Below are 20,990 nucleotides of genomic sequence, written 5' to 3'. Positions count from 1 at the left end.
GTTGGTTTTTTTTTGGGTCCATCGAACAATCAAAATGCATTGTTTCCTTGTGTTTTTTAGATTGGTTTATATTCTGGATATTAATACACTTTTAAGACATATAGACTAAATTCTTACTGCTATGTTTACACTGCGTTTGGTGGCTATATATTTATGCTAGGTTTTGAATAAACATTTTAAACACGCACACCAAATTTCAAACTCGTATTTCTATCTGTAAATCCATGCGCTTATCAATTTTGATGTGGGTGCGAGTGTATTAATGTTAAAAAAAGTTGCCATAACCGATAGAAATAGGAAAGGAAGAGGATAACACAAAAAAGTAGAAAAATAATCATTTACAATACAAATTAAGGGCGAGTGCTTATATACAGAGTGTTTGTGTCTAGTTTTTAATTTAAACTAACGTATTTTTCCGTTTGCAGCTGCATAGTTTTGAATATATTACGCTTATAACTAGATTTAAAGTTGAGGCGCTGTTTCTCTTTGAATACAAAGAAACCCTGCTTTCTAAAGGATTTTCAACTTGCCGCTTATCTCTTTTAGTTTATCTAAAAAGGCCTCAATAACAACTTAATATAATAAAATACTAACATTTACAGCGTTTCGTTTTGAAAAGAGAGATAATAAATAAACTAAGAGTTTAAAGAATATCAAAACGGGATTGGGCATAGGGGGTGGGTTGTAAAGCAACAAAGGTCAGATCTCTAAAGCCTCGAATTGAGTAAACTAGTGGTCCTAGTTCCGGTTTCATTTCTTGAAAACTTCGTGATACCGGAATAGAAGTGTTTTCATATTTTAAATAAATAACAAGTAAACGTTGTATCATTTCCGATTCCACTACATTTCCGGGGAATGAAATTGGTAACATGGCCCTCTGCTTCGATTTCGGAGCTTCTCTGGACATTGATTCTGTTGTGTTGTGTTTACAAGTTGGTTTAAATTGCATTTAAAATAAATACTAAACTACTTGCAGGGCTAAGATTACGTTTACACTGCTGCTAACTGTCCTGGAGGCGGACTCTCCTCAGATCTTTCCATTTGGGACTGCTGCTCATTTTCCACGCTTGGTCGCCGCTTCTTTAGAGGGGGAATTTCCGTCTCAATAGCGGGCGATGGGTTGACCGTTGGCTGCTGTTCTATAATGCGGGCGGGTCTTTTCTGGCCGGGACTGCTGTTGGGCACCGGTTCGTTGGATCCATTCACTATTTCGGTGACTAAGTGAGCCTCTAGTGAAGGCGGGAGCAATGGTGACAATGGAACGGCGTTCAGATCACAGGCATCCTCATCTTCATCCTTATAGTTGGACGCCACATTGCCAAAGAGATCACTGTGTCTATTGTGTACTCTTTCCTCTTCTTCGTCATCATCATCGCTGTAATCGTTGTCCCAGAAAACCTGAGCTCCTGGAAACACATACGAATAGTTGTTGGTGTGGGAATAGAATGTTCCAGGCTGCAGGCGCTCGGCTGCTGTCTGTCGCTTTCCCCTCTGTTGTGGAATGGGCGTCAGACTGGGCGCCACTGTCTTAGTCTCCTGAACAAGATTGCTGGGACGCACGTAGCTGGGCGTGGCTTCGTTGTCGCACTGCTCGATGCCGCTATCCTTGGAGGAATCAATGGAAAGATGTCGATAACTCTCAACCGGTGTCTGAGGGGCTCCGATGCCCAGACGATCGCAACTTAGGGCGGTGGTCTCATTCAGCTCCACCAATATGTCTGTTTTAATGCGTTCAATGGCTGCCGCTTCGGCGGCATTGGAACGCTTTCCACAGCTAAAAGTGGATGACTCAAACCCACTATCCGAGCAGGTGCCAGCTGAGCCCAGAATGTAGTCCGCCGAACTATTTGACTTGATAGATTGCGTATCCGTGTCCAGCTGCGATTGCCGCTCGCTCTCTGAACTGCAGTGGCGGTGGTGATGTAGATGGTGACTGACATGATGATGGTGGTGGTGATTAGAGTGCTCCGGAGGCATCAGCTCCTTGCTTTCGGTAAGCACTGACTCATCGCAGCACAGCTGCCGCCAGCAATCATCGTTGTCCGACAACCTGTGGCAAATCTGGTTGATAATCACATCGGAGTCGCCCAGCAGCTCCACGTCGAACTTTAGATGATGCAGCTGCTCGCGATTGATAAGGATCTGCGGCACCGTGGCCGGTATGCTGCTGGGAATGTGGGCCACAGGTCGGACCTTCAGCGAGGAGCCGATTACGATCAGCAGATCGCAGACGTCCTTGTCGGTGGCCATGACCGTGTGGTATTCGTCCGGCAGTCCTGTTGGCAATAGGAAAAGCAAACACAATATGTTATATGGTATATAGCGTTAATCTGTATTTGGAGTAGTTTATCTCTTAAAATCTTGGAAAAAGTTTGGTTTGTACTGAAATAAAGACTCATTCTGTTCGTCGAATTTGAAGCTCTAGCATTTATTTCACCGAGACTATTGATAATATATAATAAATCTGTATTAAAATGGCACCTACCCTCGCCAAAGAAGACGATATCCGGCTTCATAATGCCGTTCTCGACCAGCTGGCGCAGCTCCTCCTCGGTAACGGCCACCGAGGCATCCACGCTCTGCTTCTTATTGGGCTGGCACTGCGGGCACACCGGAATTCGTTGGGCAAATATGTCCGCTCGTAGGGCGTCGGCGTTGCACTTGAAACGGCATTTGGTGCACGACGCCGTTGAAAAGGAGCCGTGGCACTCAATTACTCGCTGGATGCCAGCCACCCGCTCGAGTGTGTCGATGTTTTGGGTGTAGTTGCGCAACAGTTTGCCCTTGGTCTCCAGCATTTTGATGAACCGATGGCAGGGCGAGGGCTGAAACTCGCCGGGATATATCTCGCGGGCAAACTTGTAGAACGGTCGTGGATCCCTCTTGAAGTAGTTGATATCAAACATGGCCTGCGGATCGGGCAGATCGGGAAAATCATGGGCCAACCGCGCATATATGCCATTGGTGGATCGGAAGTCCGGAATGCCGCAGGAGACGGATACCCCGGCTCCTGTTAGCACAATGATCTTCTGTGATTTCTTGACCAAACTGATGACATCGTCGAAGGTGTTCACAGAGGCCAGCTTGTTGCGCCGCTTGGGCTCGTTCAACAGGTGGGCCAAATAGTCCCACAGCACGGAGTCGTCGGTGTCGGCCGCAAGACCGGAGGCGAAATGCGGCATAATGCTGGCAATAACCTGACGCGGCACACGGCCTGTGTAAAATTCTCGTTGCAGCCAGCGAAGTTTCCAGTCGGGCCCCACAGATGAGGAGCAGTCGGAGCTAGAGTCTTCGTCCTCGTTGCTCGTTCCAGTGACTTCCTCCTCATCGTCCTCCTCCTCGTCGTCGTCCTCATCCTCCTCCTCGTCATCATCTTCATCCTCGCCCATTGACTTTGTGGGATTTTTGGTTTTATGCTCCAAATTGGCGCCAATCTCTTGTTCTTCCCTGGCAGCCAATGTTTTTGTTTTGATTTCACCATTTGCTTTGCCAGCAAGTTCGCTTGTTGCTGTTTCTGTGATTGTTGTTGTTGCTTCGGCCTCTGCCTCTGTTGACGTTGAGGCCAAAATTTCGGCGCCAAAATCAAACTTGGCTGGCGGATAGAATTGCGGAGCGTCTGGAACCTGGTTGCCCAGATCCTTAGACCTAATGTGGCCCAGGCGAATTTCCTCGTAATTTTCCATCATTTTCCCAACCCAAGCGCGCGCACACGCGCACACACACAGACTCACGGAGAGAAAACTCTCGTAGTTGGTGCTGCTGCTGTCTCTTCTTCTTCTTGCGCGAGTGTTTCCTCGGTCTTTCCGCTTTGCGCTCTCGCCTCGTCCGTTTTCTCCGCTCTTTCGTTGGTACACACAAAAATTTTTACGTCGTCAGCTTCGCACCCATTTGGCTTGATTGAAAAAATTCTCCAGCGATCGTTTGGCGGCGATTTTTTCAACCGACTCGACTTTATTTCACGTATTTTCACGAAACTTAAATTTTAAAAAAATTTCGAAACCATTTGGTCGCGATTTTTTCGTAATTTTCGAGCGTAATTTCTGGAAAATTTTCCGATGAAAAAAGCAAGATGGCACACGTAGCTGCGCCTGTGTGTGTATGTGCGCTAGTGGACGTGATTCGGGTGGGACCCTGACACGTCGTGCGGAAAGCGCTAACGCGTTTTCGCATGGAAAGTGCCGCCAGCATGACTCATCTTGGTATATTTCTAGTATTTTTCGGGATTTTACTGGGGTGATTACGTGTTGCTACAGTGGACACTGTCCACTGACCAAAGACCTAATTTGAATTTCCTTAAATTGTGAAATTTTCGGGTTGTAATAATTTGTCAAAAAGTAAACAAAATGAACTTTAAAATATGCTTAAATTTTTTTTTTAACAAATTGTTACTTATGATACCTAATCAATATCTTAAAAACGAAGCAATTTTTTTACCAAATTGTTACTTATGATACCAACTCGATATATAAAAAACTAAACGAAAAACATATTGTAGGGTATATACTCACACATTTTATATGGTAAGATTAAAAATTGATACGTTTAAATTATTTCACCAGACAACTAAGTTTATAAATACAAAATATGTGGAATAGTTTTCTAGAACCTTCCTACAAGTGCCTACTGTTCACAAAAAAAGCTGCGATTTTAAGTATTTATTTGGTACTTTCCCCAAAATTATAGTTTTTTGTTCGCACTTGGGCATACTTGCCACCCAATATGACTTGAAAATATTGTCATAAATACATTGTTAAATAATTTAATAAGTCGTACACTTACAATGTACAATTATTTTAGTTTGTAGGGGGACTGGGGTGCAATAGCAAATGGACAACCTAAATTTATACGAGGTTCTCGGAGTTGCTCCGGATGCAACTGATGAGGAAATTAAAAAGGTAGATATGTAACAGTCCCAATTCGATTTGTTGGTAAATACTTTGCATTCACCCTTTCTCCAATAGAACTACCGAAAATTGGCCAAAGAGTTCCATCCAGACAAGAATCCCGATGCGGGCGACAAGTTCAAGGAAATATCCTTCGCCTACGAAGTACTGTCCGATCCCGAGAAGCGTCGCATCTACGACCGTTACGGATTGAAGGGCCTGCAAGAGGGCGCCGATGGATTCTCTGATGCCTCCGAGTTCTTCGCCCAATGGTTTCCTTTCGATCGGGTTTCGCCCGGAGGTCGGGGCAGGCGCAATGGCAAAGTCGTGGTGAAGGTGGAGCTAACTCTGGAAGAGATCTATGTTGGCGGCATGAACAAGAAGGTGGAGTACAAGCGCCTGAAGCTGTGCTCCAAGTGTAACGGCGACGGCGGTCCCAAGGAAGCGCACGAGAGTTGCGAGACCTGCGGCGGAGCAGGACGTGCGGCCGCCTTTACCTTTATGGGTCTTAGCCCCTTCGATACGGTATGTAAGATAGTTAATATGTTGAATACGCGACACGGACCACGCACCCGGAAAAGACCCCTAATGCCCCAACTATCACTATAGCAATTAGCCTTATAATAAAATGTTATTTATTTAAATATATTTTTTTCAGACCTGTCCGACTTGCGATGGAAGGGGCTTCACCATAAGGGACGACAAGAAGTGCAGCCCCTGCCAGGGCAGTGGTTTTGTAGAGCAGAAGATGAAGCGGGACCTAGTCGTGGAGCGAGGGACACCCCACATGCTAAAGGTTCCCTTCGCAAATGAGGGCCACCAAATGCGAGGCGGCGAGTTCGGGGATCTGATTGTAGTCATAGGGCAGCTGGAGCATCAACATTTTCAGCGCCGCCATGCCAATCTGTACATGCGAGACCTGGAGCTCAACATCACGGAGGCGTTGTGCGGCTACACGCATTGCTTCAAGCACTTGGATGGAAGAAACGTCTGTCTGCGCACCTATCCGGGTGAAGTGTTGCAGCACAACCAAATAAAGATGGTGCGAGGCAGTGGGATGCCTGTTTTCAACAAGGCCACCGAAAGTGGAGATCTCTACATGAAGTTTAGGGTTAAGTTTCCGGACAACGACTTTGCCACGGCGCCGCAGCTGGCCATGCTGGAGGATTTACTTCCTCCCAGGCAGCCGATTGTTATCCCAAAGAACGCCGAAGAAGTGCAAATGACGGACTATAAGCCGCAGCCGCGACAGCAGGAAGACGAAGACGGACAGTCGTCTCACTTTGAGGGCGTACAGTGCCAGACGGCTTAGTGCCTGTGGTTGTGGCTCCTGCAGGCGCGGTTTCTGTGCGTCGATTTGTGGCTCATACTGGGCACTTTCGGCGTAGATGAAGTCTGCTTCCTGGTGCCGCTGTTCGTCCTGATATGCATAGTATTATTTTTCATACAGGAATGTTTGCTGTGAAAAGCGCGTGATCTAAATTCGTAGTTTTATTATTCGAGACTAAAGCTTAGCTGATCTGATCTTCAATAGATGTGTCATCAATAAATTAGCCACGTTAAATTAACTGTTTTAACACTATTAACTACTTATTTATTGTTACATTTTTGTTGGGCTAAACTTGCCCTAATTATCTCTACAAAACAATAAACCAATACACAATAATCTCACCGTAGAAAGGTTGTTACTCTTTTACTGGAATCATAAAAATCGGGAAAATGTAAAACGTTTTACAGATTTAATTCCTAGGACATAAACCATTTTGTTATTTAAACATATTTGAAATCATATATTTTGTTATATCTTCGAGATAAATGTGATTGATCAGTTGCGGGCTACCTTAGTTTCAGAACGTTGCTTTTACTTTGGAAAAATGTTTCAATTATTTCACATTTTTTAAGTCTTGTCAATGTCTACCGTTTTTGTAAGTTGTAAGGTTTATTCGTTTTATTTAAAATTTCCGTACAATAATTATGTAATATTGTTGCAGAGAATTAAGATCCGTTCTAATCGCTTTCATTGGATTCTTGAAAGTCATCAGTGGACGCCGTTTCGTCTGATTGACCACCATCTGACTTGGTCAAATCCAGAGGCGACTCCTTGAACTTTGGCTTGGTGGTTGATGAATTCAGTGATTTGAATGACATGGGTTCTAAATTTGTATGCCTGTTGGCTCCCTCTTGTGGCTTCCTGTTGCTGTTACATGCTAACTCTTCAGAGTGTTCGTCCCTAGGCTTCCTTAAGTCCAGTGCAGAGGTCGAATGAGCACTGTCCACCATCTCAATGGTCTCCTCCGTTTCCATGGGATGATGGTCGACTAGCTTCTCCGGCGGCATCACAATCATTTCACCCGTGCGCATTCCCTTGGAGTCGGCCAACTGTTCAGCGCTCACCTTCATCATAGTCAGATACTGGTTGTACTTGGCGTAGTTGCGCCTCCCGGTCTCATCGTTCATCAGCACCTGGGCCTGGTTATGGGATCTGTCGCGAATGGCCTTCAAGCGGATGTGCTTGGTGATGTCCCAGCGCCAGTTGGAGCGATAGGCGCACAGAGAGCATTCAAAGGGCTTCCTGTTCAGATGACCAACGATGTGGACATGGAAGCGAGATGCAGTGGCGGCCCAAAAAGTGCAATGGGGGCACTTGAAAACCTTCTTCAATGGGGCCGAATCATCGGATTCCTCTGGCAAAACTTCTGTGACCTGAAAGCAAATGAATTAGATAGGTATGCTTATAAAAATTACATATATATATCAATTATTAGCTTACCTCCCCATAGCCCGGAGCTGTTTCTACGCCGCAATAGCTAAGATCAGTGGGAGCACTGGGAAAATCCTCATCGGGAAGATCCACTTCGGCGTTGAGAGCACTCTGCAGTTGGGTGGTGTTCTGCAAGGCTGCAGTGCACACTTGTAGATGGTTTATCAACTGGACGGCATTGGCCATACGCTTTTGGCAATGTGAGCAAACGATCCCCGAGGGCTGGGGAAGAGGAGATTCCGCTGCTGCAACGGAAGGACCAACTTTAAGCGATTCTGGTTTCCTGGAACCACTTGGCTGCTGATCCAGCTGATCCTCTGCCTCATCTCGACGTCTGTTGCCCACTTGGTGACCCACCGTGGGCACATGATGGTTTAATTCGTGAATGGTCAGCGATTGTTTGATATCCGTGCTAAAGTCGCAGCCCGAGCACTTGAAATGGCCATTGGCACCATGGTTCTTGGTGTGGCGGTCCAGATTCCACTTGTAGGGGGTGTGAAAATCACATGAGCTGCACTTGATCAGCGGCATGGAGTGGTACTTGACGTGCTTCTTGAATCTGGCCCGGATGGGAGTGCTATACGAACATTTCTGGCATTGAAACTGCTCCGCTCCTGGCGGCTGTTCGCGGGTATCCGGCGAAGGACTCTTCGGCGGCTCCTCGGAGTCGGAGCTGCTGTTGTGCTGGTCCAATTTCAAGGACTCTGCTTGCTTGGGCGGCATCAGCTTGGTCTGGAACTCGTAGGCCATGGAGAATATGTTGTCGTGGCTCTCGACGATCTGCTGGAGCTGCAGCATATCTTGCTGCCGATTGTACGCCTGGACACTGGCCAGTAGCTGCTTCTCTTGCTGCTGCAGTTCTATCTTAAGCTGCTCCAGTGGTGGTCCATTCTGGAGCATGCGCTGCAGGTTGGGGTCTATGGATGGCCCAGTCGCACCCTGGCTTTCAATGCTCTCCTCCAGACGGCGCTTGCGCACCTCCCTGGAGAGATTTCGCTTACCTCGCGTCTGAGCACCTGATCCCTGCACTCCGCCGCCATCATCGGAACAGCCGTGCACCATTTTCATGTGCCGCACCAGCTTCTGGAAGTGACGCGAGGCGTAGAGGCACAACTTGCACTCGTTGATCACAATTCGCTCGCCATGAACGTCACGAAGATGGGAGAGATGACTGCGTGGATTTTGGGTGAAGAAGGCGCACTGATTGCAGCTGTAGTTACGCCGTATCTTGCACTGGGGCAGCTCCTCCTCGTTGTTGGACGGATTACCATCTGGCAGAGAGTTCTCCATATTCTCCTTGGCCAAGTCCACTGGCTCTGCAGTGTCCGCGGAAACAAAACCGGGCACCGATAGTGGAAACATGAAGTTGTTCACCTTGTATTGCTCCAGTTGATGCTCAAGAAAATCCGTACCAAAAAGCGGCTGCAAGCTTAGGGACATGGGCAGCCCCGCACCTGCTCCACCCTCAAAGGACGACTGATACAGTGGAGCACCATTTACCAAGCTGCGCACCACCAGGCGATCGCCCGAACGCTCCACCATGGACGGCAACTCCATGACTCGACAAAATCTCAGCAAACCAAAATTTTCCTTCGATTTTTCACAGAACACTTTTCTGCTGTCCGGTGCGAGATCTGCTGAAAGACTGAGGCACTTTTCCAGTGGTCCTGCCAGACTTCTTTCAGTTCTTTCAAGGGCTACTTCGATAGACGGCTAAATGACAGATAAAGGGTTCTCAGGGATTTGAGATTTTCAAATGTCCTAGTAAAATATTTGTAGTTCTTACCAAGTTTAAGGGTGAGAGCATAGGACCACTTACAACAGGATCTATTTATTATTTAATAATTTATAAAAAAATACCAACATCGATGTTCATCCACATGACCACATTGCTAAAATCTAAGACTCGCTTCTTATTTGTCAATAAAAAACTTATGGTTCCGGTTCAGGGTTCGGTTCATACACTTAAAAAGTGTAATCGTTTCGGAGTATTTCCGCTCCGAAGTGGTTCACATCTTTTTTGTTATTATAAGCTCATTTTAATGAACTATGTATCTCTTAATACAAATGTTTGCTGGAACTACCAATTTGATTATTTTTGCACCTAAGTCTAAATTTTGTTAGAAAAATATTTAACAGGTGTTGCTAATCATTTCATCGCGTGTCAGTGTCACAGAAAGGTTATTAAACTATTGTATTTATTTATTTTTTTAATTTTTGTTCTCAAAGTCCTGCGACGACACTTAACTAACTAACAAAAGGATCACAGTTTATTTGGCAAGTCATCTAGACTTCTTCAAAGGCTGCTACGGCCGAATACTCATCTTCCGCCGAAGACAAATGGATCGGTAATAGCTTAACCCAAAGCTTTGGATCTGTGCCCATCTCCTGGCTGTTGAAGTTGAACAGAGGCGGCAGCGGATTGCCATTGGGCATGCGCAGCCCCAGGGCGTCCATGATGCGCAGTTCATCGTAAGAGCCGTGACCACATGCCATCATGGGTGAGATTCTAGCCGCGGACTCGTAGATCAAACATGAGTTCAAGAGATCGGACAGATCCAGCGGAACAGCCGCATTCAGGAGAAGATCCCAACTGGGGCGGGAAGTCCGAGGATGCAGTGAGTTCCCACACTTTGAGCGTATTTCAGGAGCTCGTTCCAAGCCATCGCTGCCCAGCATGTTGACGATGAGCCGCAGCTGCTTTCGGTCGTGCTTGTGGCTGGAAAAGAGAGGAGATCCCTTGAGCAGCTCGGCCAGGACGCAGCCAGCGCTCCAGATGTCCACGGCACAGGTATAAAGTTCGTATTTGGCAAAAAGCTCGGGAGCACGATATAGCCGGGAGCAAATGTAACTCAGGCTGGGCTCCTGGGGCACCAGGTGCTTGGCGCTGCCAAAGTCACTTAGCTTGAGCACCATCTTCTGGTTGTCCATCAGCAGATTCTCGGGCTTGATGTCCCGATGGCAGATGCCCAACAGATGGAGATATCCCAATCCCCTGAAGATCTGATACGAGAGTATGCGCACATTGACTAGGAGCTCTGCGGGCTGCAGCTCCATTAGGTGATAGTTTATGTAGTCCAGCAGAGTCATCGGCATGTATTCCATAACCAGCATAATGTAGTCCATTGGTGGAACGCCCAAGTTCACGCAGGAGTGCATGATGAGCCGGACTATGTTGTTGTGGTCCATTAGCTGACCCATAATTTCTGCTTCGCGCTGGCAGAACTTTGGATTGTAGAGGGTCTGCTTCACGGCCACCAGCTCCTCGGACTCGTCCAGTTGAGCGCGGTACACCCGGCCAAAGCATCCACTTCCTATCAGTTCCTTAATCTCAATCCTCGCCGGAACAGGTTCCGAGCTCAGGCGACCGACGGCATAGGTGCTGACCACCGAGTCCTTGGGAATGATGAGTGGAACTTGGGACTGGCGTTTTGAGGACTTTTGCTTCTTATCCTTATTTTCTAAAGTGGGATAAAGTGATTTGAAAGAAATCCTAAATGAAGATTGTCGGGAAAAATTAATCTAATACCCATTTTTAACGGAAAATCGAAGTATTCATGAAAACAACTACTCGTATTTATTTCTCCACTCGAACTAGCAAGTGAATAGCTAGAAAGGAATAGTACTAAAGCACGACTGTCAATTTCCTTGGGCATTGCCACCTTGTTAGGTTTAAAAACTCGTAAACTCGTGTTGTAAATGGAAATATAAGTGTTGGAAACTTTATTCTTAAGTAGAATACATTAAAGAACAACGAAGCGCACCTTTCGAATCAGCAAATAACCATGGGTAGTCTATGATTTAAAAATTAAATTTGCAAAGTTTTAAAAAAATCAGCAACTTTAACAGCTGTTGACGTTTTTACTGATGTAAAAATATGTCGACTTCAACTAGTTTGAAGCTCGTTGAAATTACATTAAATAAAATTAAAAGGGGAAAAAACAACTCGAAATATTCGACGCATTTGTTTCGATTTTGTTTCTGCAAGCGGAAGTCAAAAGTGGATTATGTATATGGGGCGAAGTCTGTAATGCGATAAAAAGTCGGTCGTCGGTGCGAGCCATTATCATTTCCGCTTTGGCTGCAACTAACTCTAGCTCTCTTTCTCGCCCTTCATTTGGACCTCTCTGTCGCTCTTGTGTGGAAAAGCTTTCACCCCCACCACTCCGCCCTCCGTCAAAGTTTATGGGCCATGCATTTGCGGAAATGTCGCCTGCCAGTGTATTCTCGCTTTTACTCTGCGGTTCAGAGTTGGAATTCATGTAATTCCATTAACACAGACAACTTCCGCTGGAAGAGAAAAAGGACGAGCACTCACACTAATGGCCGATGCGTGTATGGGTGTGTGTGTGTGTGTGCGTGGATTTTGGGGGCGGTGTATTTGCACAAACGGATTCTATGGCGAAATCCTTAGATAGTGATGATTCCTTGTCGTGACTCCGACTATGCTGACAGGTTAAATAAGTGAGATATATTAATGAACACTATGGGCCTAAAGTAATAAACTTTAATTTAAATTCCACAATCAAAAATTTGTTTATAAAGGCCTTCCGGAACCGGAATGATATATACAAACATTGCATACTTTTGGGCGACCACTAAAATTAGAAACCCATAAAAGATTTACATATTTGATTATGTAAATAAATATAAAATAATAATGATGTGTGAGATCTTGTCAAAGTGGTAAAGTTTTCGAATTATGAATCGCAACTATTGAGCATCTCTAACCAAACCCAAATAAACATAACTTCCCACTTCCGTCGTTCGCATCCTTTTTGGTAATTAAAACTAAATTCCCAAATCCAAATGGCATATTTTACGATGGCATAGATCTGTCTCCGCGCAACAGGTCCCCATCAGGACCTCAGCACCCCATCCGCCCGTAAAATCGCCATGGGAAGCAATGAAAAACTTGCTAACGGAAATGATTGTCAGGCCAAAAGTGCGGAGCAGCGCCCATCCGGCCAGACATTTGGGATATCCGTTTAAATAGCATTTTCTCCCTGCTCTATCTATCCTTTTTTCCGGCATTTGCGGATTTTAGTTCTTTTTTTGCGGGGGGAGCAGCTTCCATCGCAATGCAGACTGGTTTCTGGGGCGTTTCGTCATTCTAATTACAAAGTGGCTGGCTCAGATGGACTCAAATGGATTCAAATGGATTCAAATGGATGTGCTTTGGAGCTTCGATGTGTGGCGGAGCATTTTGCCAGCTCCATGCAAATTAGACGTCTATCGCATTTATCAAAACGGTCTTAATGAACCTCAACTCTTTGCCGGTACGTTCATAAATCAAACCGCACATGTGGCCACTCAAAAAGTTACTCCTCCATCCAAATCGGGTCATTTATCAATATTTGAACTCCCACCCTCCCACTTGATCAATATTTTTCCCTGTTCGAACTCGGATGCGTTGGCATTTAATGTGATTTGTGCGCAACCCGTGGAGAGATTCGAATCGGCAGCATATGCGATAGGATTTGCATTATTTTCGATGCAGCATTTTGGGCAAATGGGTGAAAAATATGGGCCAATAATAAAAGAATATTTCTGTTAAGTATGGAGAGTATAACTTTTAATAAAAAGTTGCTGGAATTCAAGAACTTATCTAAGTATAAGTAAATCATTTGTTTGATCCCACTTAATGTGTATCCAGAAATTGTCTTTTAAAAGCCTTTCATTCTTGATACGCCAATAAAAACTATTAGTTTGCACAAGGAATTTTAAATTATTACATGATTATACGATTATTTTTGTCTTCAAAATTAACTGCAGAATAAATATTTATATTGGTAAGTACCCTTCGGGTGGAGAGCATTCTTCGACGCTGCTCAATTGGAAAACGTGCTGTATTCGGTTCTCGTGGCCAAGCACTTGACGTCTCAAAGCCAATGGCTTAATGGAAATTCGCAAGTCGTGGGAAAATCTTTCAATTGCAGTTGCCCCCAGAACACAAAGCTGTTTAGACTTACCCACTGTATAATTAAGCAAGATTTGAATGAGTGGGGAATGGGAATGAGTTAGGAGAATAAGACTCGCGCCTGCCACCGCCCACCATAACAAATTGAAAAGCTCTTGATGCACTGACAAAAAAATGTAAATAATATTAATGCACATATGAAAATAATAATAAAATGTTTTGCTAATAAGAGGCATTTAAATGTAAATACATTGCATGCAATTTTATTGATGCCTTAAGTAGTTTCTTTAAGTACAGTGTTCTTGCCTCTGGATTTTTTTCAGTGCATGAGGTTAGAACTTGGTCGAGTACTTGCTGGCTTGGCCGTTGCTGGTGGTTTTGGATTGGTGTACATGGTGTATACGTAGATATAGTCACACCTTTGCGATGCATTGTGCTCTCGGTATCGGTCTCGGTCTCGGACTCGACCTTGAACTTGGTATTAGATGCGAGGCTCTTCAAAACCGGTTACCGGCTCTCGGAGGCTCTTTGTACTGCAAATTAATGGGCAACGGGCAGTGCGCAAGAAATCGGCGACAAGCACCAGGTAATGCCAACAACAAGAGAGCCGCTTAATGAAGGGTAAACTGGAAAACCAATTGCACGCTGGGCAAGCTGCAAATATTCATGGAATTTAAATTTCAAATGAACGAACTTTAATCTCGTTTGTTTGGTTCTACCTCGGAATGATTGCCGTTGATGCGATTTATTTATTTTGTTGTGGCAGATTTGTATGGGTAACATTTGCCATGTTTTACAATCAGTCAATAAAATCTAGTAATCGTTACAATTCCTAAAGGCCCTTTCAAATCACTTACAGGCGGAATGCCAACGAGCAAAGTAATAAACACGACTGTCAGATACCGACTTTGTTTTGTTTTAATTTGCTAAATTTGGCGAGTTATTCCATAGATAAGAATTTCATATTCCATTTGCTTCTTTTCCCTTTCAAGTTTTGCACAGTTACATCGAATCCTTTTTCTTTAATTTTTAATAGGTATAAAATAATTCAGAGCCCTTTTTGTGATGGACCTTATGCCAATCATCGACTAAAGCGACTTCTTCCCTCTTAATATGCATTAGTTAATCAATTTCTACTAATTTACATATCAAAAAAGTTGCAAAAAGGGCAAAGTTTAGGCCTTAGGTGTATAATCGTAATTAAATTAAATGGTTTGCCACTTGTGAGGACATACATATTGAGTTCAACCCAAATGGAATTTTTAATTTAGCATAAGGCATTAAATAAAACCCCTCGGGTAAAGACTAATGATGAAACACTAATGATGATGAACTTCCATGCTAAATAGGCAGAATAAGATTAAATATTTGGCACTCTCTCACAGTGATTAGTTTTAATTAATTCAAATGGTATTAGGCCATATGGTAATGCCATAGGGTAAAATCAAGGAAGCTGTAATTATACATTAAATTATTGAAGGAGTGGGATAGACATTACAGTATACTAAGATGCTGTAAGATGCAATTTATTACAACACATTCTAAAAAATAAAATTTGGAAGTCAAATAAAAAGCCTGTCCGACTTACAAGCTTCTTTTTTTCTGACCTGCTCGACTTATTTATATTTTTATTTGAGGCCACGCCCCCGCAGCCTTACACGCACCAACCTGTTGACCGCCAAAAAATCCTATTTTGCTTAACGTGCCGTGCCACGCCCACCGCATTGCGTGAGTGCCCCGCGGGCGGCGGCCAAGTTAAGCGCTGCAAAAAAGGCAGTTAATTGCAGGTTGGTGGGAAAAGAGCGGCTAACCGGTTACGAGAGCCTCCTGCTTGCAACTGCATGTTGCTGCGGCCAAAGACAACTGTGCGATTTGCTGCCATTTGGCGCTGTCGCCCCTTTTCGAGATCCAAGAACCAGGTCAAGGTTGCTCTGCTCCACGGCAGCGAAGATCATAATCGCGTTGCGATCGAACATGTTCGAGGCGAACTGGGGGCTAGCCAAACTGTTCCCACCGCACAGAGTTGCTGGCGAACTTCGAAATCTCGAGCCCCATTAAAAAATGGGTAGTAAGATTCTCAAATTTACTTAGAAACCTTTATAGCTTTCAGTGTTTAGTTAACAAATATTGCCAAGGCGAGCCTTACCCTTTACTTGACCACTAAAGGGCAATGCATCGTATTTTGGGTCAAAACAGTTGACCTTATTTACCTTTTTCAGATGAAGAATATATATGGATGTCATATGATCAATACAGGTTTACTTCCGTAACTTCTAAAAGATTACATTACCTTGAGTGGTACGAAATTTAAATTATCTTTTTTTTGGTTCAAAAAGTTATTTGTAAATGGTAGTATTACTTTTCTTAGATGACCTTCTGTGCCTTGTACCAGATCAAGAATACATATGGTTTTTACAGGATCAATACAGGATCATTGGTGCTTAATGCATCGAATAAAATTATATCTTTTATAAGGGCCCCAATTTTTGTATTATCAAAGGTATATAAAGACCTACATAGCCACATATGTACATATGTATGTACATATATATCCAACTTAATTGGTCAATAGTCTACATAAATTGTGCTTCTTTTTATAAACACTTTTGGAAATTTTTTTCTAAAGCGCGGTAATACCATCTGTTCAGTTTAAATCAAAGTTTATATTTTTATATATTTTTCTCTCTTTTTAACTTTTTAAGGGATGCTCTTAGTGCTTGATCAGCTTGGCGAAAATCGAGTTTGCAAAGATTGAATGTATGGCATATGTAAGCTTTAATAATTCACACTGACAGTCGCCAACAGGTAATTTTCGTGTTTTCGGGGAACAAGAAACGAATTTCTTGCTCGCCCCTTTTTTTATCGTACAAATCGCACGCAGCCTGCAAGTTGCTCTGTATTTTAAGACTGTTTTTAATTGCTTCGACTGGTTTATGAGGTGGTCGGGGTTCAAGAGCTCGGAACCAGCTGGCTGACAAATGCAATCGCAGACCACGACAAAACAAAAAAAAAACAAGTAAAAAGCAAGCGTATCGCCGAAAAAAAACCTAATTAGTCATATGAGCTGTGAACCCTGTAATTATAGCTACCTGTTAAGGCATCGGCTTTTCATAATTTTTGGCAATTTATATGCAACGCTTGGCTGCATGGCGACATGATACGATGGGCAGGGGGCCAATTGCTTTGTCCAATTGCCCCTCGTTGGAGTTCAATAAACGCGCGGAATGGATGCGAAATCCCTGTCCCCGGGTCCCGGGTCAGAGGCTCATCAAGAACAGTAGTAGTCGCATTATATGGGCATCAGCACTTCCTGCTTGCAAGTTAATGGCGTTTTAACATGCATTTTAAATTAAGTGCGGGCCACACACTTAAGTTTTAATGTCATAGCCCTGCTCGCTAAGTGCATTAGTCGTTCGCAGATTAATCATACGCCGTGTTGTGCGCTAAAGACCGAATGAGGAGCGAACGGAAGCGGGACGCATGTTTACTCCACAAAATGTATTTGTTTCGCATCTAATCCCCTCTGACATTTATCGTCCGAGCGACGAAAGCGTTTAAACAACAAGCGAGCGGAGCCAACTTGTTTGGCTATTCGAGGGTATTGAACCCGAACGATTTAAATACAAATTATTCAATCGCATAAAATGCAATATTCAACGCGAATTTCAGATGCCATTGAAAAAGATGTGCGACAACATTTTTGGCCACACATACAACACATACAACACGAAATAGCCGTTTTGCATATTTATGAAAATTTCTTCGCAAAAACTACGACATTATTGGTATAACGCAAATTTACACAGGCAAATCCAAATCGAACACAAAGTGCTAATTGATAGAGGCATTTAAAATTTATTTATCAAAATATTAGTTCAATTGAAAACGTTTTTGTTTCTGCACATGTTTACATTAAAGTTATATAAGCATGGGCTTAGAACTTTATTTTTAGCTATTATCTCTGGCTCTTACTTAACTGCTAACAATCACTTTACTCGGAGTAAAATGTAAACGTAATTAGACCTACTCGAGGGGCAAAAGTACTACGCAACTTTTTAATTAGACTGCGGACCACCTTGAGGAGTAATTTACATTTTCAAATAAATCGAGCGACAGTTTACCCAATTTACCCGACTACCAGACTCAAAATGGAGGTTCTCAGTCACAGCTTGGTCGGACTTTCGGTTCGAAAAATAAATCTCCCCAAAAGGCATCTGTCGTATACGCAATTTCTTCCAGGAACTGAAAAAATTGATGCGACTTTCTGCCAGCTGCTTGGGTCATTTTGTCCATGTCTATCAGTTGGCTTTAAGCTTTCGTCTTTGACTAATTTGATTGTCTTAATGCTTTTGCCCCGGATGAAATTATTCGTACCACGAAAGCAGCAACTTGCCGAAAGCGAAAATCTGTCATTAGCCGACTAACAAACATCTTAGTTATTTCCTCCCAGCTGCTCATCAGCATCTGGATTTCGCTCCATTGCAAGGAGCTGAGCAGCAGCTCCTTTGGCTTCTTCAGCGGAATATGCCACACACTTGAACAACTTTCGAAAACACCTCCGTCAAGTGGCGGAATGTTTTCCACTTTTGTTAGTCAGCCTGGCAACTACGGCTTTTCCGCCCACTGCCCTCCACGTACTTAGGTATTCCTTTTTGGCTTGCGATGGTTTCGTGAGAATAACAACATCCAAATTTAAGTACATATATAGTTAGGAGCATTCTCACTTAGTTTTAATAAATGGAATGTTAAAATTTCAATTAATTTTGTATATTTCTGGAGTGATTTAACTTATATGCTTTGAAATAAGTAAATATTAAATATTAATATACATGAAGCAACTTTTTAAAAAATGAGTAATAGAAATATCCCTAAATATCAATGTATTCTTATGCTTTACTATGATGATTTCTAGTGCTTATTTCGCCATTTGCAGATAGCCCATCTCTAGGATTCGAATTCGCTTAGAGCGCAGTGAACTTTTACCCTAATAAGCGCAATTGACATTTCAAGCTGCGGAGGGGGGAAAAGCCGGGAAAGTGGGTGAAAAGTGCAGGCGGGGGAGGAGACAATTTGGCCAAACAAAGTTGCCAATCGAGTCTGCGAAAGGGCGAAGGATGTTCCTGTGCACACTCCGTATCTCCGGCAGGAAATAAAGGGAAAGGGTATGTTGGAGTAGCAGGACCTCCTGGTTGTGGAGCAGCCAGGCATAAACATGGACATCCCATGGGGGCACCTCCACCTCCAGCACCATCTCCACCACCACCTCCGCACTCCGGGAACATTCAATGGAGCATTAAACTGTCCAAAATCAAACGAAACGAGCGCCGGCGACTGCACAAAAAAATCAATAAGCCCTGGATCTTTCAACTTTAAACAGGATGCGAGAATCGCTGGAACGGATTCTGAGTTTTACTTTTTTTTATTTTTTACTGCTCCACGTCTCGCTTCAGTGTGTAAGTGAATGGGGGCGTGGCCACAACCTGCCAGCGGTCATTAAAATTTCATTGGGTGTTTACGACTTTAAAACTGTTGTAAAAGTTGGCTTTAATGCGCGGTGCCAGCCCGATGCCCGATATTCCTGTGGCCAAAATAACAGCTCAACTTTAAATCGCTCGAGTCGCTGGAGGAATGCCGCCGGAGTATCTATTGGAGCACATTAGCCATGGCACATTGTGCCTACTAATGAGCTCGTTTATGGCAGACATCCGCATCCGTATCCGCATCCGTTTCCGAGCGTTGTTGAAAACAGAAAAAAAAAAGACAGACAAACAACCGCAGGACGGGGAGTGGGGGAAAAAACCAAATGTCAGTCTGTGGATTTTGGTCCGTAGGCCGCTCCAGCACACCTGAATCGCAAGACTGTGGACCATTTTATTTGCTCTGCCCTTACCGATTTTTTATGGCCCACTGCAGGATATTATGGGTTTTGTCGTGCAGCTTAGTTCGGGTCTCGTTTCGTCTGGTCATATAATCCGCCCGGTGTTTTAAAGCCCCAACTTTGTTGTCCTGCCGAAGGAGTCGTGCTGAGTGACGTAATCTGGAGTATTACTTCCTTATGGCCGGGTGTAAACTAATAAAAGGCGGATGTATAAAAGCTATATAGTTGGAAGTTATTTCAATTCGAAATTAGGTCACGAATCGTCGGATTTGTGCTGATTGCTTAGGATGTTATGGCAGCACTTAATCTCTAAACTAAATTGTATTTAATAAGCGGTTATTAAACTATTTGTAGCCATGTTGCTTGTACTAATGTAGTGATGTTTTACTCTGAATGCGTTACTATTAGACTTTTGATGTAAAAAGCTTACTATACTGATTTATTCCTTATCCCTAAAGTTTCGCAATAAAAACTTATTCATAATCAATATTTCTTCTTTGAAATCCAGTCTATTTATGTTTAGTTATTAGGGAGTTTATGACTTTTCTCGACTTTTATAGAGCATTTAAAAGTCTTGAAGGGTCGTAATGAATGAAATCACCTTCCTTTGCGTTCGCTTTCAGCTTGTGTTTTTCGGTTGGGAATGTCGGTTAGATTTCCGCTTAGCTGCACACGCCAGTTCACATATGCTCCCATATTCTTACCATTTTATTACTCCTTTTCTGCGTGTTCTGAAGGGCTTTCCCCCTTTTGGTACCTTGGCATTTGCCAGCCGCCATTAACATGAAAATTATGTGTAATCGCCGGGATGCGAAAAGGGTTCTGTGGCTCACTAAAGTGGGCATAATCTGGCTTAAAGGCAACGCCACGGAAGATAAGAGTCCGAAATTGCTTTAGGTTTTGCAGTAGATATGTACATACATATGCACAAAGATTGGGGCACAGCTTATTAGTTTGATTCCTGTTTGTACTTTTTTTTGGGGCCTGCTTTCGCTGTAGGCCAGGTTTCGGTGACACTATGTGGATGTTACAAAACTTTGCAATTAATTGCGCCTTAAGACGTTTCGGCCATGTCGTGTCAAGACCGAAATCCATTAAAAATGGTCTTAGGTATTTTCGCCGGCCGGCCCTACTGGTGACCATGCCCCAAACATAGTTCAAGATTTCACATTAAGATAATTCCAAGGAAATACCAACCGCCGCCTCGTCCGGCGCCGAAGACATCAATTGACAGTTTCGTTTCTTGCGGGCCAATAAAAAATACAAAAAGTACAAAAAATAAGAAAATAAATAAAATAACAGATACAACATTAATTTGCTTGGGGATTTTATTTGCGTTCGGCCGCACTGAAGGTCTGCAAAAAAGAAACAGCCATATACAAACACAAATAAATATTTTTTGGCCAGGTAGAAATTGGCCGCGTGACCGATACCCAAATTGGATGACCATTCTTCGGGGAACCAACAGCCCAACCACACCCTTCAAGGTATGTGAGTAATGCCTTAAAGTTAAGTTTCACAAAATGCGTAACGGATTTACACGACACT

The 20,990-nt window shown here is 43.6% G+C and overlaps 4 protein-coding genes across 4 annotated transcripts; 1 reads left to right on the top strand and 3 right to left on the bottom strand.

Moving 5' to 3' along the window:
* Positions 1–42: 42 nt before the first annotated feature.
* LOC122626579 (NAD-dependent histone deacetylase sirtuin-1) lies at positions 43–4,121 on the bottom strand. Its single transcript, XM_043806898.1, has 2 exons — positions 2,486–4,121; positions 43–2,276 (listed from the first exon to the last, which is right to left on the bottom strand). Exons 1-2 carry the CDS (start codon positions 3,684–3,686, stop codon positions 991–993), a joined length of 2,487 nt encoding a protein of 828 aa, XP_043662833.1. The 5' UTR covers positions 3,687–4,121; the 3' UTR covers positions 43–990.
* Positions 4,122–4,717: 596 nt separating this feature from the next.
* LOC122622602 (dnaJ homolog subfamily A member 2-like) lies at positions 4,718–6,451 on the top strand. Its single transcript, XM_043801183.1, has 3 exons — positions 4,718–4,895; positions 4,962–5,408; positions 5,542–6,451. The coding sequence occupies exons 1-3, from the start codon at positions 4,827–4,829 to the stop codon at positions 6,193–6,195; spliced, it is 1,170 nt and encodes a 389-aa protein (XP_043657118.1). The 5' UTR covers positions 4,718–4,826; the 3' UTR covers positions 6,196–6,451.
* A 421-nt stretch (positions 6,452–6,872) lies between these two features.
* On the bottom strand, positions 6,873–9,325 carry LOC122625965. The gene is made up of 2 exons (XM_043806041.1): positions 7,654–9,325; positions 6,873–7,586 (listed from the first exon to the last, which is right to left on the bottom strand). The coding sequence occupies exons 1-2, from the start codon at positions 9,199–9,201 to the stop codon at positions 6,891–6,893; spliced, it is 2,244 nt and encodes a 747-aa protein (XP_043661976.1). The 5' UTR covers positions 9,202–9,325; the 3' UTR covers positions 6,873–6,890.
* Positions 9,326–9,880: 555 nt separating this feature from the next.
* On the bottom strand, positions 9,881–11,280 carry LOC122626377 (glycogen synthase kinase-3 alpha-like). Its single transcript, XM_043806620.1, has 2 exons — positions 11,174–11,280; positions 9,881–11,105 (listed from the first exon to the last, which is right to left on the bottom strand). Exons 1-2 carry the CDS (start codon positions 11,175–11,177, stop codon positions 9,931–9,933), a joined length of 1,179 nt encoding a protein of 392 aa, XP_043662555.1. The 5' UTR covers positions 11,178–11,280; the 3' UTR covers positions 9,881–9,930.
* Between the last annotated feature and the right edge of the window lie 9,710 nt (positions 11,281–20,990).

This window comes from Drosophila teissieri, chromosome 2L, assembly GCF_016746235.2.
Source record: "Drosophila teissieri strain GT53w chromosome 2L, Prin_Dtei_1.1, whole genome shotgun sequence".
NCBI classification, from domain to species: Eukaryota; Metazoa; Arthropoda; class Insecta; order Diptera; family Drosophilidae; genus Drosophila; species Drosophila teissieri.
The sequence above is the reverse complement of the archived record's forward strand: the minus strand, read 5'-3'. Positions and strand labels throughout refer to the sequence as shown.

Bases quoted from the DNA above. Each gene is read 5' to 3' on its own strand.
- LOC122626579 (XM_043806898.1), bottom strand. From the start codon at position 3,686: ATGATGGAAAATTACGAGGAAATTCGCCTGGGCCACATTAGGTCTAAG. The intron at 2,277-2,485 runs GTAGGTGCCATT...TATTGCCAACAG, and splicing joins TATCGTCTTCTTTGGCGAGG to GACTGCCGGACGAATACCAC.
- LOC122622602 (XM_043801183.1), top strand. From the start codon at position 4,827: ATGGACAACCTAAATTTATACGAGGTTCTCGGAGTTGCTCCGGATGCA. The intron at 4,896-4,961 runs GTAGATATGTAA...TTTCTCCAATAG, and splicing joins CTGATGAGGAAATTAAAAAG to AACTACCGAAAATTGGCCAA. The intron at 5,409-5,541 runs GTATGTAAGATA...TATTTTTTTCAG, and splicing joins GTCTTAGCCCCTTCGATACG to ACCTGTCCGACTTGCGATGG.
- LOC122625965 (XM_043806041.1), bottom strand. From the start codon at position 9,201: ATGGAGTTGCCGTCCATGGTGGAGCGTTCGGGCGATCGCCTGGTGGTG. The intron at 7,587-7,653 runs GTAAGCTAATAA...ATTTGCTTTCAG, and splicing joins CAGCTCCGGGCTATGGGGAG to GTCACAGAAGTTTTGCCAGA.